The following is a 16,610-nucleotide window of genomic DNA, read 5'->3' as shown; positions in this document are numbered from 1 at the left end:
CGACTGGTCGCACCCCCCGAAATATATATATATTGAATGTCCTCGCCACCATTTTGACCGGCCAATTAATCACCAAGCTGTGGAAAGCCCTCACTGACTCGCTGCCCATCAAGCAGTGACATGGTCATTGTCGAGTGTCCAAACCCTCATCGCCAGCAATGACAAGGATCATCAACAACCCCTCGACCACCTAACGTTGCTGGTGCCACTGGCTGCGATCGAGGATGACACTATGGCTCCACCTGTGAGGGGTTGCGTACCAGTGAGACCTGTTAAGTTCATGCACTCACCGACCACCGCTACCTTGCAATCGTGTACATCACTGCTTTCCATAAATATTTCTTTTATTCCATTTTGTACATTGATATTTAGTTAATTGTGTTTGCTACTAAACTAAAAAATTCTAACATTCTAAAGCTTTGGGTAATTATACAACAATGTATGATTTTCCCCTTCAAATTCAGCTACTTGCACTTCTATTATGCAATTAAGCAATAAGTATGTGAGTTTTATCTATGTTATTAAATAGTTTTATGATTTTTCAATATTTAAGTTTAGATTGTTAATTTATTTTTTATTTATTTATATTAGGAAATCATTATATGTACAACGTATATATATTTTTTTTAAAAAAAAAAACTCTAGAACCGGAAGAACAAAATATCGGAGAGGTTAGAGTTGAAGAATTTATTTTTTCACGATTATTAGCAGATCATGAAATAAGGTTTACAACTTGTGCTTATAATGCTAACATTAGGGATCAAATTTGAATGATATATTTGCAAAAAGGTTCATGTCAACCTTTAGGTTATGAATTCCCAAAATAAATATTTGGAGTAAGCCAATTTAAATGGTTCAATCATTTATGCTTTAAATAATTTGGTAATTGATTGGAATATATTATAGAAAAAGATGTATGGATTGTTATCTCTTTAAGATAACTAAGGGGAAACATGTAGGAGGAGAAACTTTTGAAGGATTCACAAATTGAAAGGGTAAAAATAGATTAAATATTCATATTGGCCAACATGATAGTAAATATCATAAAGCACGAATGAATTGTGATGGTTTGATAAATCAAGATAAGCACATTCAATCAATTTTGAACAAATAGTCAAAGGAAATGCTGAATGATTATAATATCTATCTCAATGCTTCGATTGATTGTATTAGAATTTTGTTGCAACAAGAGAATTTATTTCGGGGTCATAATGAGACTGAAAGTTTTCTTAATCTAGGTAACTTTCTTATTCAACTAGAGTTTTTAGGTACTTATAATGAAGAGATTAATTATGTGAAATTGAAAACGCTCCTAAAAATTACAAGTTAACATCACCTAGTATTCAGAAGGATATAATTAGTGCTTGTGTAATTGAAACGATTAATATTATTATATTGGTGATTCAATATTATTCTCTATTTTAATTGATCAATCTTGTGATGTGTCAATAAAGGAGTAATATCATTTGTTTTACACTATGTGGATAGTAGTGGGCATATAAATGATCAGGTTATTGGAATTGAACATGCTAACACAACACTCTCACTTAAAGTTAAATGTTCTCTAAATATAATTTAAGCCTATTAAGTTAAGAGAATAGTGTTTTGATGGAGCAAATAATGTGCGAGGTAAATTTAATAAAAAAAACACTCATTTTAAAGGAGGATCCATATGTATTTTACATATATTGTTTTGTCCATCAACTTCAACTATCTCTTACAGTTGTGGCCAAGAGCAATCTTCCGATTTCTAATTTCTTTCATATTATTAGTGATGTGGCAAATATTATTAGATCATCTTGCAAATATTATGATCTTCTTAAGGTGAAATTTATTGTTAAAACATCGAAGAGTAATGAAATTTCAAGTGATCAGGGACTTAATCAAGAAACTACCCTTCCGTATTGGGTATACACGTTGGGAGTCACATTATAATTCTTTGATTAACTTGATTTTTTATGTTCTCTATTGTCAGTGATGTGCTTGAAATGATTTTAAAAAACTTAGGCATTTAATTTATTAGAGTAAATATTTTTATTTGATTTTGCATTCAATCTACACTTATCAAACATGTCTTAGTGACTTCAAGTGAATTGTCGACAATATTACAAAAGAATGATCAAAATATTGTGAATGAAATGGATTTAGTAAAAATATGCAAACATCAACTCTAAAATATGAGAGATGACAGTTGGGATTAGGGGTGAGCATTCGGTTAATTTAGTTCATAAATTAATTGAATTAATCAAAAATCAATTTATTATTGGCTAATCAAGTCGAATCAAAATTTTACTGAAACCAAGTTAATTGAATCGATTATTTCGGTTAATACCAAATTAACCGAATTTATTTAAAAAATAATAAAATATATTTATATATACAAAATTAATATCAAATTAACCCAATGCTTACCCCTAGTTGGAATCCATTTTTAGAAAAGGTTCACCATTTTTATCAATAACATTACATTAATGTTCTAAAAATGGATGATATGCTAATACATCAGACATCACATGGTCGTCCCTATCATAATCCACCAGAAGTGCCAAATTTACATCACTATTGTGTTAATTTATTCTATGGTGCTATTGATATGCAACTTCAAGAGTTAAATGATTGTTTCTCATAGACAAGTACATAATTCTTTATATAGCTTGTTTGTGCCCATAAAACTCATTTTTATCTTTTGACAATAAACAATTGATGCAACTGGCTGAGTTTTATTCATAAGATTTCTTAAGATTCGATATCCTTATGATCAACTTGAAACTTATATATGTTGTATGTGTTCTAACAAAGCATTTCAAGAATCAAAAGACTTTAGTGATTTTTCAAAGAAAAGTGGGGTGTATTTGTTGGTTTATAAGCTTTTGACATTGACATTAATTTTACCAGTTGCTACAACGATGATAGCTAAAGTGTTTTCTACAATGATAATTGTGATTATGAAAGAAAGATTACACAATTGAATGAGTGATGATTGGATAAATGATAGCCTTATTGTCTATATAGCTAAAAAATATATTGTACAAAGAATAATTGTAATTATACTCGAAAAGAACAATTGTAAGGTAATTATTTTGTGATGTTTTATGATTATAATTTTTTTATTTTATTAATTATATTATTTATTGTCAACACTCAACTAAAATCCTAGCTCCCCTCCTTATGTTCTTCTCTTTTGCTTATTTCTTCCTATCTTCTCTTCTCTTCTCTTCTCTATTTTTTCTCAAAAGTAACAATATTCCTTTTATGTTTTTCAGTGAACAACCTTTTATAAGAAACTCTTTTTCTCCTTTGTCCAACCACAATAACAATAAGAGAAGTAAGTTGTTCTTTTCTTCTTTCATGTTTTATTAATTGAAGGAAAGCTGTAAAGTATAAATTTTTTATTAGATTGCTAGTTAGGATAGTTATTTAGAAAGGAATGGAAATCTCATATATAGAAATGCAAACTATATGAGAAAGCGAGATTATAAATAATTCTTCGACTTTGTGTTATAGATAAGCTTTGAGATCGATCTATTCCAACTAAAACCAAGGGTTAAGGTTAAATTTTTTGTATTTAATTTGTTTTCAACTCCTTAAATAAAAAAAAAATATTTTTTTTTTTTGTGAATTTTCAAAATTTTGAAAATCACCCTTCTATATTGAAAATCCTGGCTACACTAGTGCAAGTGGCTCCTGATGCAGAGACTTAGCATCAGGAGCAGTTCAAGCATTGAGGCTTAGAATGTCTAGCATGAGAATCAAATCCTTATTGTATGGGAGAACATCTTGTCTCTTACCATCATATTTAGCATATGCTCTCTACCTTTTAGAAGCTCAGGCACTTTTGATGATGGGACAGAAGTTATAAAAAGAATAAAATATTAGAGGATTGATATCGAAAAAATTAACAAATTATATGACTTTAATTCGTTTTTATCCTAAGTGGACATATAAAAAACTTAAATAAGTTTAGGCCTTTTATTTATTTATGTTTTTCACATTTATAAATTTTCAAAATATATTTGTTTTTTAAAAAATAAAATATAAATACTAATTTCAATTTGTCGTGAATCATGAATTGAATCGTAATAAGCGATGAATCGTAATAAGTGATTTCAAATTATAGATTGTAATCGTCTATGAAGATTAAGATTAAAACTAAGGATTAAAATTTTTTGAACGGGTGAACTAATGATTCAGAACCGTGATCGGATCTAATTACAAGAAGTTATGACAATATGTTTCATGTGAAAAGAGCAAATACACTGCCACATGCATGATCCATATCATATGCTAAAAACAACCAATAAAGTGTAATAAAAGTTTGAACTCAACTTTATTATTATGACCTGGTTATTTGAATTTAATATTCTTATTATACTCTTATCAATTTCTATGAATTTTTATTTAATATTTACTATCTTAGAAGGTTACCAAAATATCATATATAATTTTACATAACAAGCAAATTAAGCAGTAATTAAGAGAATTCAGACAGAGGACGTGTGGATTATAAAAATTACATAATGTTTGAAATGTGAACCCCCAATAAAAACAATAAACTTTGTATGATATGTTACATGACTCCATCACTCTCCTCTTCCTATCTCCTTTAGATAAACGAGAGGATTTCTCATTTTGCCCCACTGGATATGGTGGAGTGGTAAAAGATAAGACTCATTGTCATATAACCACGGTTTAAATCTCATGTTGAACATTTCCAAACACTAGTGATGCTGGGTGTCTCCACCTCCGTGATTAGTTGCACCATAGACTCAAATACCTGGATATATAAAAAAACATCAGTGACTTTTCCTCTAGAGCAATGATATAACACACTCACACTCTCTCTCTCTCTCTCTCTCTCTCTCTCTCTCTCTCTCTCTCTCTCTCTCTCTCTCTCTTTTCAGTGATCCTCCTTCCCTCTCCTCTTCTATGTTTTTCCTACATTAAGTTTTCTCCTAACCCCGCGAGGTTATCTGAGATGATAAGTAATGGTTACATTTACAGTTGAGAATACAAGATCAAACCATAGGAATGTCGAGGTATAAATCTCCGGACCCTATGTACCTGATCATCTTACCTATCACTTACCCTTTCTGCTACCATAATTTATCTCTCTCATGATAATCTTAAGTTGGGTATAAGAGAGACGTTGGGACGAATGATTTCACCTTTTACCACTACATTAAACTTTCCCCTTCCATCGAGCAAACTCATTCCTGAAATATTAAAAAAAATCCTGTAAATTCAATTCAAGCAATAGAGCTTATCTTAGATAAAGAAGGCATTAAAGAAGCGTATCCACTTTATTTACTAGACTATCTATGCTAGAAATCTCTTTCAAAAGTAACCATGAATATTCACTGAAGGAGCTTCCGTAGAAGTTAGAACAACGAAGAAGGAATAAAAAAAAGAAAAAGCAGGAATGGATAAGACAGTTCATTTCCCCTTGTGCATAGTAACTTCAACCTGGTGCCTTTTCCAATCTCCACGAAACCCACCATACATCCAGGTTCACTGTTCCAGGACCTTGTGGACCAGCTGAGAAGGACAGACGAGAGGAGAGGATTATGGATTCAGCAGTCCCGAGCCACGGCAGAAGCAATTAAAGCTGAGGATAGATTCAAACTGCAGTCACACCAGCTCAGTGCTCACTCCGATGCATTGCAGCAGGAGTCAGTCCAAAAACTTCACTCGCCCTGGGCCTTGGCCATGGCCAGACTCACTGCTTCTACTTCGACGTTTTTTTCTTGACTATTTCTTTCTCCGTAAATTAGGACAACAGTGATTTTAAAATAAATCTAACGGTATATTTGACTGAAGGTTATATGGTTGATAATCTTAGTTATTTATCTAAAATTATATTATTTAATTTTGTTTGATTCAAATAATGAATGATTTCAAGTTAGAATATGTCCGTCACGTCAATAAATGAGGATATAATCTAGAATGTAATTATCTTGTAAGGGTAAGGTATAATTTTACATGATTTTTGGATTAATATAAAGTTTTCTTAATTTTTTTTTCAAAATTCTTTCTTCCAAAATGATATTTCAAATGTTGAACCAGCTGCATTTGTCTTTACCCTAAAAATATTACTTCTAACACATTATGATTCTTCTCGTATTGGAGGATTCTTTCCAATTCTTGTTATGGGAGGATTCTTCTTGTGAAGAGATTTTCACATCCCTCCTTATGATTGCACTACAACAAGAATTGACAACAAAAGATTCAAATGATTTAACACAGGATCTTATCGGAGATGTATAATAGATATGTGAAATCAAAAGCGGAAGCATAGAACAAAATACTATAAATCAACACCTTAATATTGAGAGACATCCTCATCCTCACTGTCGCAGGAAGAATTTGAAGATTAAACACGAATCAACTGTGATCCCGTCCAAAAACTGAGTCGGATGAAGGCGGACCTTGATGTACTGGAAGTTGACGGAAAGTCGCTGCGACATTGGATCTACCTGGTACCTCCCCTGAAAGGTTCGCATGGGCGGCTAATGAAGGAAGATGACCAGGACGATGACACTGCGGCTCTGCGCACACTCAAACGAGCCCACGAGTCGTTAGAGACCGGAAACCAGGAAAAAAGTTCCTGGGTCAGGCCCTTCGACGCTCAAGTCAGGTACTTTTTTCCTCAGAAAACACAGAGACAGGACGAAAAGTAAAGACTAGTGAAAAATGAGGAGTGAGCGTACCTGCAAAAGGGACAAAACATCCCTTTTTATACTGCAACGGATATTTCTAGGACCTAGCGGGTGTCAGGCTTTGTCTGACGGTGAGTGACACATGGCTTCTCCTGATAGGCTGGCGACATAACCAAAGGGGGAATGAGCCCCGACTGTTAGCATATTCCCTGACACACTGATTATTCTCTGACATTCTCTGACGAGCAGTTACGATTCCCTGGCTTGCTTGTCCTGTAGTGCCTGGATGCTAGGTTTGTATCCCGACCTGCTTCGATCCACTGCTATCCATGGCTTGTACGTTCAGACCTGCTCGACTGGTCTGTTCCCCGACCTGCTTATGTCCGCTGTTATCCATGGCATGCACTTTCCGACCTGCACGATCGGTCTGTTCCCCGACCTGCTTATGTCCGCTGTTATCCATGGCATGTACGTTCCGACCTGCACGACCGGTCTGTTCCCCGACTTGCTTATGTCCGCTATTATCCATGACATGTACGTTCCGACCTGCACGACCGGTCTGTTTCCCGACCTGCACTCGCTTACTATTATCCATGGCAGGTGTGTCCCGACCTATATGCCAGGTTTGTATCTCGACCTGCATCTGTTCTACTATTATCCATGACTTGTACGTCCCGACCTGTACACTATGTCTGTATCCCGACCTGCATCTGTTCTCTATTATCCATGGCATGTACGTTCTGATCTGCACGACCGGTCTGTTTCCCGACCTGCACTCACTTACTGTTATCCATGACTGGTGTGTCCCGACCTGTACGCCAGGTCTGTATCTCGACCTGCATCTGTTCTACTATTATCCATGGCTTGTACGTCCGACCTGTACGTCAGGTCTGTACCCCGACCTGCATCTGTTCTATTATTATCCATGGCTTGTACGTCCCGACCTGTACGCTAGGTCTGTATCTAGACCTGCATATGTTCTACTATTATCCATGGCTTGTACGTCCCGACCTGTACGCTAGGTCTGTATCCCGACCTGCATCTGTCCTACTATTATCCATGGCTTGTACGTCCCGACCTGTGCGCCAGGTCTGTATCTCGACCTGCATCTGCTCTACTATTGTCCATGGCTTGTACGTCCCGACCTGTACGCCAGGTCTGTATCTCGACTTACATCTGTTCTACTATTATCCATGCCTTGTACGTCCCGACCTGTACGCCAGGTCTGTATCCTGACCTACTTCAGAGGCCTTCTTTGTTTCGACATAAGCTTGACTTTTGACCAGCCACGGAGACTAGACTTCTGACTTCCACGTAAACTTGACTTTTGACCATCTTGTGGTCTTGACTCCTAATCACATCATTTTACTGACCCCACAATCATGCACCGTATCAAACCGTAAGGCGTGATCTTCCATGGATGTGAGGGTGACAACTCCAAAATCTTGATTTGATGGGGAAAGCAAGAAAGCCGTTCAGTTGCTCTCCTACGGGATCACACCCTTAAATACATAACGACCCAAACCCATTAGCAATCCATCAATGCTAACAAGATCAAGTGAAAATTCAAAATTTGTAACATTTGAACAAGATGGACTTAGGATAAGTCGATTGATGATGCATTCAGCATGAGATTTTGTCAATATATAATGCATAAACTCAAGTTTAGTCGACTGATGACAAAGCAACAATCAACAAGAGATTCAGTCATAATGCAGTCTTGATAAACTCAAGATCAATCAATTGATGATAGTAGCAGTCACTAATGACACAATCAGTAGATGACTTATTCATTCAATGTGGATGACGAAATTATGGTCTAGAGGATTCAGTCTCAATTTATGTGGTCCAGTCAACTAATGAACTCGTTAACAAAAGAACAGGTCCAGATTCAGACAAAATGGACTATGTGTCATGGATGAGTCGGCTAATGAAGGCAGTTGACTTATAATCAATACATAGTTGACTGGAGACAGTAACAATAAGGTAAGAACCATTATAGATAATGATCGAAACTGAAACACTAGTCTATTGATTAATACCAACCAATAGACTGATGATTATTGATCAATAAGTATAAAAGGGATTTTAAGAGGATGTTTAGCTAAATTTATTAAAAACAACTTATAAGCTCATACAGTTTATAAGTTGTTTTAGAAGCTTATAAGTTGTTATGTCTTATTTTAAAAAAAAGTTGTTAAGGTATTTGGTTCAACTTATTACAATCAACTTAAAGGTATTGATGTGTTTGTTATTATAAGATCTTTTTATTAATAAAATTATCAAAAAGTGTATAATACTATTAATAGAGAGTTTTCGGTTTTTTATTAATAGAGGGTTTTGGGATTTTTATTAATAGAGGGCGATCCTGTCCGAATGGTGAGTCGACGGACGCTGGGGACGTGGCGCTCTCCGCTGTCTTCGACTGGCTGAACGAATCTCCGGCGAACCTACAAGGAAGTCGAGCCGGGAAGGGATTCCCGGCGACGACCCTCCGACGCTCAAGTCAGGCAAGAGGAAAACGATGAAGTGACTCCAAAGATGAGAGATCGTGTACCTCCGACGAAGTTTGAGGGCTCTTATATAGAGCTGTGGGGAGACTTATGCACACCTACCAAGGCGTGCACGTGTCCTTTACCATACCTTAGTATGGGCTTACCAGAGGAGCATGTCTGACACCATACTGCTACAGTCCGAGCACCTCTCTGATGGGACAACAGAACCTTCCGTCGTAGGATTCTGCGTATGGCTTGGTCGTCGAACATGCCTGTTGTCAGAAGATGTTCCCCAATGTCCCCTTGTCCTTGTCCCCTTTTTCCCCGTGCCGAGAGTCCATCTGCTCGGCAGGCATCGGTCCGACCGGGCGTAGGTGTCGGTCCGACCGGGTGCTCGGCTGAGACTGTTCCTTCACAGAATTGATGCCTTACGCCTCGGCCGAGCGGGCTACCCGCTTGGCCCGGCGATCCTGTTCACCATGAGCGTCGGAAACCCGACTCCCCGTCGGGTTGTCTTTGATTCCGCCCGGACCCGTTCGGCCGGTTGACCCGACCCTTCTCCGATCGGATGGACCTCATGTTGACCCTTTTGACTTCTGACCTTCACGTGTCATTGGCTCCCCACAAAGGGGGTCCCCCGTCCTTACTGCCGGATCAGAGGGTTTTGGACGAATTTCTGTACTGGGGGAGAGAAAATTGAAAAAAGACGTTGGCGGAGAAGATGACACAGCGCTAGAAGAGAAGTCAACGGAGATAGAAAGATATTAGGTTTATAAAAATTTATAGAGGATAAGATGAGGATTTATGAAATTATATAAGGATAAGATAAGGATTTATGAAATTATATAAGGCTTTTGAGGGGCAACTCACTTTATAGTGGCAAAAGGTGATTCGTTCATCTTAGTATCTCCGTCAATCCGTTTTTAGATCAATACGGAAAAAGGAAATCACAAGTGACTATTAGCCTTGGGCAATTGAATAGTGCATGAGAGGGGGTTACTAGCCGGAATTTGACTCCAAAATTTTATGGTGACAACACCATCATACGCTAACTAATTGTCCATCTCAAAAAGATAACAACTCACCTATGGAGTCCATAGATTGTGGAGTAAGAATTAAGGTTTCAAACCATGTCAAATCATTATGTCTATTTTCTATCTTCTTGTGTGATTTTTCTTTACTTGTCACTTGCACAATTATTCATGTTAAGCAAGGTTCTCAAAAATCAAATGTCCTTCTTACTCTAAATTATATCATCATGATTTTCTAATTAATATTCTGTAAGACCATTTGAAAACCAATTCTTTCTGCTGCATATTTCAAATTATCTATTTCAGTGGATCTAAAATCTCTAATAAAAAGGATTTTAAAAGGCTTTAAATCAGAGTTCTGTTTTTAACATAGTATTCACTCCTTAGCATCCATCCATCTCAATCCAACAGGTTTATCAATTACTTTCATGCTTATATATTAGTCTTTCTTTATTCCCAATTTAAACTCATTTTTAAACATACAAAAGGGGAGATTATAATGGGATAATGATTCCTCTCTAGTGGTTAGGTTTAACTATTATGCTTTGATATTTAAGAATGTGAATTAAGTTAGATGTTTATAGTTGATAATAGGCATCAAATGTGTATGTTGTCATAAGGTTAACAAAAATGGGAGTTTTTCCAGTTTTATTGATGGATCTTAATTTTTTTTTAATCAAGGTATCCAACTATTCGGCAACTAATTTTAAAGATGATCAGTTCGGCTTCATGAAAATTTTTTATCGGTTATCAGGATAAATCGAGAAGTACTCACGAAAGTTAATCCAAACGACCAGTGTTCTTAGAGTTATCGTCCCATGGGAGGAACATCTTTGCAATGCGCTGTAAGTGTTATTCGACCTTTAGATGTTTGATTAATTGTTTGATGGGCCTTAACTCCTAGGGTTTATTTATGGATTTTATTGGTGGCAAAAGATCATACGTTGACTCTGGACACTCAACAAGATTGGTCCCATAATTATTTGATGAGAGATAAAGCATCAGTGATTTTGCCTCCGAATAGTGATCATTATAAGAAGAGAATATGAATTTGATAAGTATTTTGTTGTTAAGAATTAACCTCCAAACTTTTTAATGGCAACCTTCCGTATAATGATATCTGCCCGTCGTACGAGGACAAATTGCACCTCATTGATCAGGAGAGGAGTCGTGAGGAGCTATGTGGCCTATCTATTGCATTGTTTATTTTGTAATATTGAATTTGTTTAACGGTGTAGATTAATTGTATTGATGTTAAGTAGAATTTATTTTATTAAGAAGTCTGGTGTGCCGTAGGACTATGTGTAAGATATTTACTTATCATGGGCCCATAAATTGACCTCAAATTCATCTGTACCAAACGAATAGAATTGTTTTCTGGTTGATTGTCCATGTGTTAATAGACGAGAGGAAAGGTCGATTAGTCGAAACCTAAAAGAAAATTAGTCAATTGCAGCCTACCCCAGACTATTGTAACCTACTTTATACTTGAACTGTGTTTATTAAAGATTTTTTTTTTATAATTTATGTATCTAGCTAATCGATTAATTCTAAAAGTAATCATTCAATCCTATAAATTTTTTCAAAGATAAATTGATAAGTACTCAATTAATTTTCTTATATTTATTGTCCTATTAGAAGATAATTGAGTTTTCTTGTCTTTTTTTCTTAAAAATTAAAAACCCCGCCCTCCACTGAGTCCTGGCTAATGGAGTTTCACATGGATGAATCAAAGTCAGCTTCAACTTCAAGGAAACCATCATAGCAGACACCTAGTTTTGTTTCCAAAGTGAACAAACGAACTCAACAAAAGACTTCACGAGACCGGCGCTGCTCCTGTTTTCCACAGCATACCCACCTTTAAATGTAGATTGTGAGTAGGTATAGCACATTTTTAATGGAGAATATGGCACGACGGGACCGAATGACTCATCTTGATCTTACCATGGTGCTCCTCCTGATATGGACAGCTCAGACAATGAGTGTAAAACACATCCAAACATTTATTTAGTGGGCAGAATCTAGAACCGGGCTATCTATCTCAGGGTTAGTCGACTCATTCATGTTCTCTGACAGATTATTCACCTATCAATATGTCATCAATGGAGCTCCTAAATTCACACACAGAAATAGGATACAATTCACAGTGAAGAAAAAAGGTACAAGATACCAAGTGAAAAACAAGATCATAATAAAACAAGGACTCGTGATAGATGAGAATAACAAAGATGATACACAGTATATTGTAACTCTAGACACACTGACTCATGACATAGAGGACCCAAGAACAAGGACCTGTTCTAAATCTTTCACTTATTCAAATAGCATAGGAACATCATGACGATATGCTAATAGACTTATTTAGCTACATCTACAGAACGCAGAAGTAACTAGACTATCTAAGCACAGGGGTTTACTATAATTCACCTCAGATTTCTTCTTTTTGATCAAGTTCATGATGACTTTGGATCAGCTGGAGCCACAGAATTCACAGGTTGGCCAGGAGAAGCAATTGATGGAGCGGCCTGAGAGTAGTACATTTGTGGACGGGTATTATCAGTAGTAGCAAATTGATACCCATAGTTAGCTATTGTTGCAGGGGACTGGGAAAGATGGTGCTGCTGCACCACATGATACCCCATTCCGGCTACATATGGGTGGGCTTGGTCGGCACCGATGTGGATCAAAGGCGGCGGTGGCGGTTGCACTGTGGCAGAAGGTGGTGGGACTGCAGTTCGATACAAATTTGCTGGCACATCAGGCTTCACGGCGACTCTAGGGACAGGCATGGCACCCATGGAAGGTACTGAATTGGTGTCCCCTGGAGCGGGCTGCAATCCCCCTAAGTTGTATGCCGGACTTGGGCGAACGGGATAGTAATACATGGGGATGTGAGCTTGTGGTGATTGTTGGATTGTTTGGGTTGCAACAGGAAAGTAAGGAGGGGCAGGGATTACACCACCGGTGGAAGGGTCTTGGATGTAATAAGAATTTGTAGGGATATATTGTTGTTGTTGCTGCTGCGGCGGCGGCGGCGGCTGCTGCTGCTGACGAAGTTGAGGATGGAGGTGTTGCTCTTGAAATTGCTCCGGCTGCACCAAGGGCAATTGCAATTGGTAGCTGGTAGAATCTGCGGCAGCAACCGATGGGACTGGGAGTTGTCGTTTTGGATCGGAGATGACATTTGAGTATGTTGTTCTGAGGAAAGAAAAAAGAACTTCTTTTGTACACCTTCACAAAATTGCATTCGATGTTGTAATTAAGAAACAGATCAATACCTAGAGCCTAAATCGGGCATGGAAGCTTCGATCTGGGCTGGATTTGGAGGCTGCACCGCCTGTTTCCGGAAGCCACCATGATCGGACTTCTCGTCGTCGGAGGAGAAAGATCTGCTAGGGTTTTCGGAAGGGGAGATGTACATGACGGATGATGAAGCAGAGAGGGGGATCGGCGGTGGGGCTTGGGGCTGAGTGACGCCCGATGGTTCCTTGAAATCGTCATCCATCCTTTGCCCGTCCCTGCCGGCTTTGGCGGCGGACGACAGGTTCATGTGGGCGAGGTGCTCATCGAGCCCGGCGATCCGCCGATCGGAAGGGCGGTCGTCAGGGCGGACGCGGATAGGAGGGAGGTTGGAGAGCGACGGAACGGAGGAGGCGGATCCAAAGGAGGAAGACGTGTCGAGAATCGGCGAGTCCGGCACCGAGTGGACGTCCTGGCCTTGGCGAGCGAGCTTGCGCGATGAGTCCGGGTGGGGTAGGACGAGCTGCTCGGCACGTTCCGACTGAGGGGCACCCAGACCGAGCCCTGAGGGAGCGGTTGCAGTACCGCCGCCGCGTGAGTGAACGGATGAATCGTCCTCAAGCCCGAGGAGACAGTTCACGGAGGCAGAGTCGGAGGACAGGCCCCGAGGGATCCCGTCGATTCCCATCCCGCCCATGGCGCTATTGAGCGCATCCACGAACCAAGTCTCCGACTTGGAATCATCCAGCAACGAACCGATCGAGGAAGTCGGCGATGTATCCGGCTTAGACGGAAATAAGAAGAGGCGCAGGCGGGAGGAGCGGGTAGCGCCGCCGCCGGAACTGACGGATAAGGCGGAGAGAATGCGATCGTACTCCTCGATCATATTCTCGAGGTCTTCGTCGGTGGCGATGGAGATGAGCGAGTCGAGGTCCTCGTTGGGTAGCTGGTATTTGAGGGTAAAGGGGCGGCCGCCGAGAAGGGTCCGGGAGAGCTTGGCGGAGAGTTCAGAGAGAGAAGAGTGTCGATCTACGACGACCATGCGGGTCTCTCCGCCAAGGTAGCACAGGGATTTGTCGGTGGGGCGGGGGCAGATGCGGCCGCCGTAGCTGCACATCAGCCGGAGGCGACCGGGGGCAGCCACAGACGAGAGAGGGGGGTCGTCCCATGAGTCACCGCCTCGTGAGCGAGGTGACGAGTCGACGGAGTCCGCGTAGCCTGCTCCTCCGCCTCCAGATGCTGCCGCCGGCGTTTCCATCACCGGGTGGGGCAGCCGATAGATCGAGTGTGCCGTGAGGTGTACCGCGTTTATATTATTCCAAGGGTAAAATTTCATTTTTGCCCACCCATTTTCACTCTAAAACAATTTAAACAAAGATACCAACACTAACAAAGAGATGAGATGAGATGAGATGAGATGAGATGGTCCCTCCAGATGGTCTAGTGATTAACATAGGAGATATTATCATCATGAGATCTAGAGTTCAAATTTCGATAAAATCGAAGTAAATGTCTTCCTTATGTGCTAGTCACTATTCTAAAAGTTAATATCCACCTGTGATTTATCTTTTCCATATTAATTCTGATACAGATTGACAGAAACATTGGAGACGAACGTATTCAAGCTTTTGCAACCGTTTTCTCTCATCTCGCCTTTTGCCACTGCTGAAATGAGAGAGAGAAAAAAAAGTCTTAAGAATGCTAAAAGGATAAGTTTTGACTCATTATCTTTTTATTTTGTATTTTATTTTCTTCTTAAAATTTGAAATTATTAAGTTTGTTCACAATTTATTTTCAAACAGCGTTGAATTTAATTTAATTTTATTTCTCACTAACATATTTGAAAAACCCCTCTTTTGTTTTTCTTCCCATTGTAATATATAATTAGTAGAAATGCTTTTTTATTGCTTGCTCATTATATTGTTAAAAAAATACTTTAAAAAAAAAATCAAAATAGTGGTCCATTGTATTTTTCATCTAGAAAATAATTTTATTTTAGTGTTGTCGTAATAGTTACAATATTAATTTTTAAAATATGAAATAAAATTATTTGAACTTAATCAAAATTATTACACATACAACATTAGTATATCAAAGTTATTAAAATTATCTAACTTATCAAAATCCCTTCAAAACTATTATAGCAATTATAACCAACCATCTTATACTTGAAATAAAACTTAATCACTTTTGATATATACTTTGAAATAAAATTCAATCACTCTTACTATCGATTAGCAAGGGCATAAAACCATTAGTACACTAAAATACAAACCTAAACAAAGAAGTAGTTGCACAATCACTAATATGTTATTTAATATGGTTTGGTAATTTATTAGACTTTTACTCCACAACTTAGGAATCGTTAGTGAATCACCTCCCAAAAGCTCTACTAACTTTTTTCTTAGTCAATAATTGGAGGTGTAGGAACCCTTACAAAAAATGAATATAATGAAAATTAAAATGCAAGTATACAAGACTCAAAATAGATTTGATCAATCCAAAATTGCATGTCTTGAGCCACCTAGAGCTCCCCTTTTTATAACCATCAAAACTTTAATACTTCATTGTTACCTGCCACCAATTAATCAATTAGCCTAAACCCATCATTGATTGATGTACAATGTACATCAATAACTCTTGTTTTGCTTTCTATATTTAGCATTAGTTGACAAGATTATGTCCTCTTGAAGCGGTGCGGTAGTTGAGGTATAGAATACTGCTATATGAGGTCTTAGAGTTAAAACTTGATGCCTCTGAGCATGCCTTTTCCTATGTCTTGGCTACTTACACTAATGACTAGTAGTTATCCATAATTCACCTTCTCCGTGTTAGAGGATGTTTAGCTAAACTTATTAAAAACATCTTATAAGATCTAATAGCTTATAAGTTGTTTTAGGAGTTTATAAGCTGTTAGATCTTATTTCAAATATAAGTTGTTAAAGTGTTTAGGCGAACTTATTATAATCAACTTAAAGATATTGATGTGTTTGGTATTATAAGATCTTTTTATTAACAAAATTACCAAAAGGAGCATACATCCATTTTAATTATTGCATGCAATAAAGTTATGAAAGAATAACTTAAATTAAACATATGTTAAACATCGATTTTTTTAATAAAGTTAACATAAATTTCAAGCAATTAAAAAGTTAAATAACAACTAATTAGCAATAATTAAAAGAAAA

At 37.8% G+C, this 16,610-nt stretch overlaps 1 protein-coding gene across 1 annotated transcript; it reads right to left on the bottom strand.

Moving 5' to 3' along the window:
• Nucleotides 1–12,371: 12,371 nt before the first annotated feature.
• On the bottom strand, nucleotides 12,372–14,713 carry LOC122002756 (leucine-rich repeat extensin-like protein 2). The gene is made up of 2 exons (XM_042558060.1): nucleotides 13,461–14,713; nucleotides 12,372–13,380 (listed from the first exon to the last, which is right to left on the bottom strand). Exons 1-2 carry the CDS (start codon nucleotides 14,678–14,680, stop codon nucleotides 12,636–12,638), a joined length of 1,965 nt encoding a protein of 654 aa, XP_042413994.1. The 5' UTR covers nucleotides 14,681–14,713; the 3' UTR covers nucleotides 12,372–12,635.
• Between the last annotated feature and the right edge of the window lie 1,897 nt (nucleotides 14,714–16,610).

This window comes from Zingiber officinale, chromosome 7A, assembly GCF_018446385.1.
Source record: "Zingiber officinale cultivar Zhangliang chromosome 7A, Zo_v1.1, whole genome shotgun sequence".
NCBI lineage: Eukaryota > Viridiplantae > Streptophyta > Magnoliopsida > Zingiberales > Zingiberaceae > Zingiber > Zingiber officinale.
This window is presented reverse-complemented; position numbering and strand designations above follow the sequence as displayed.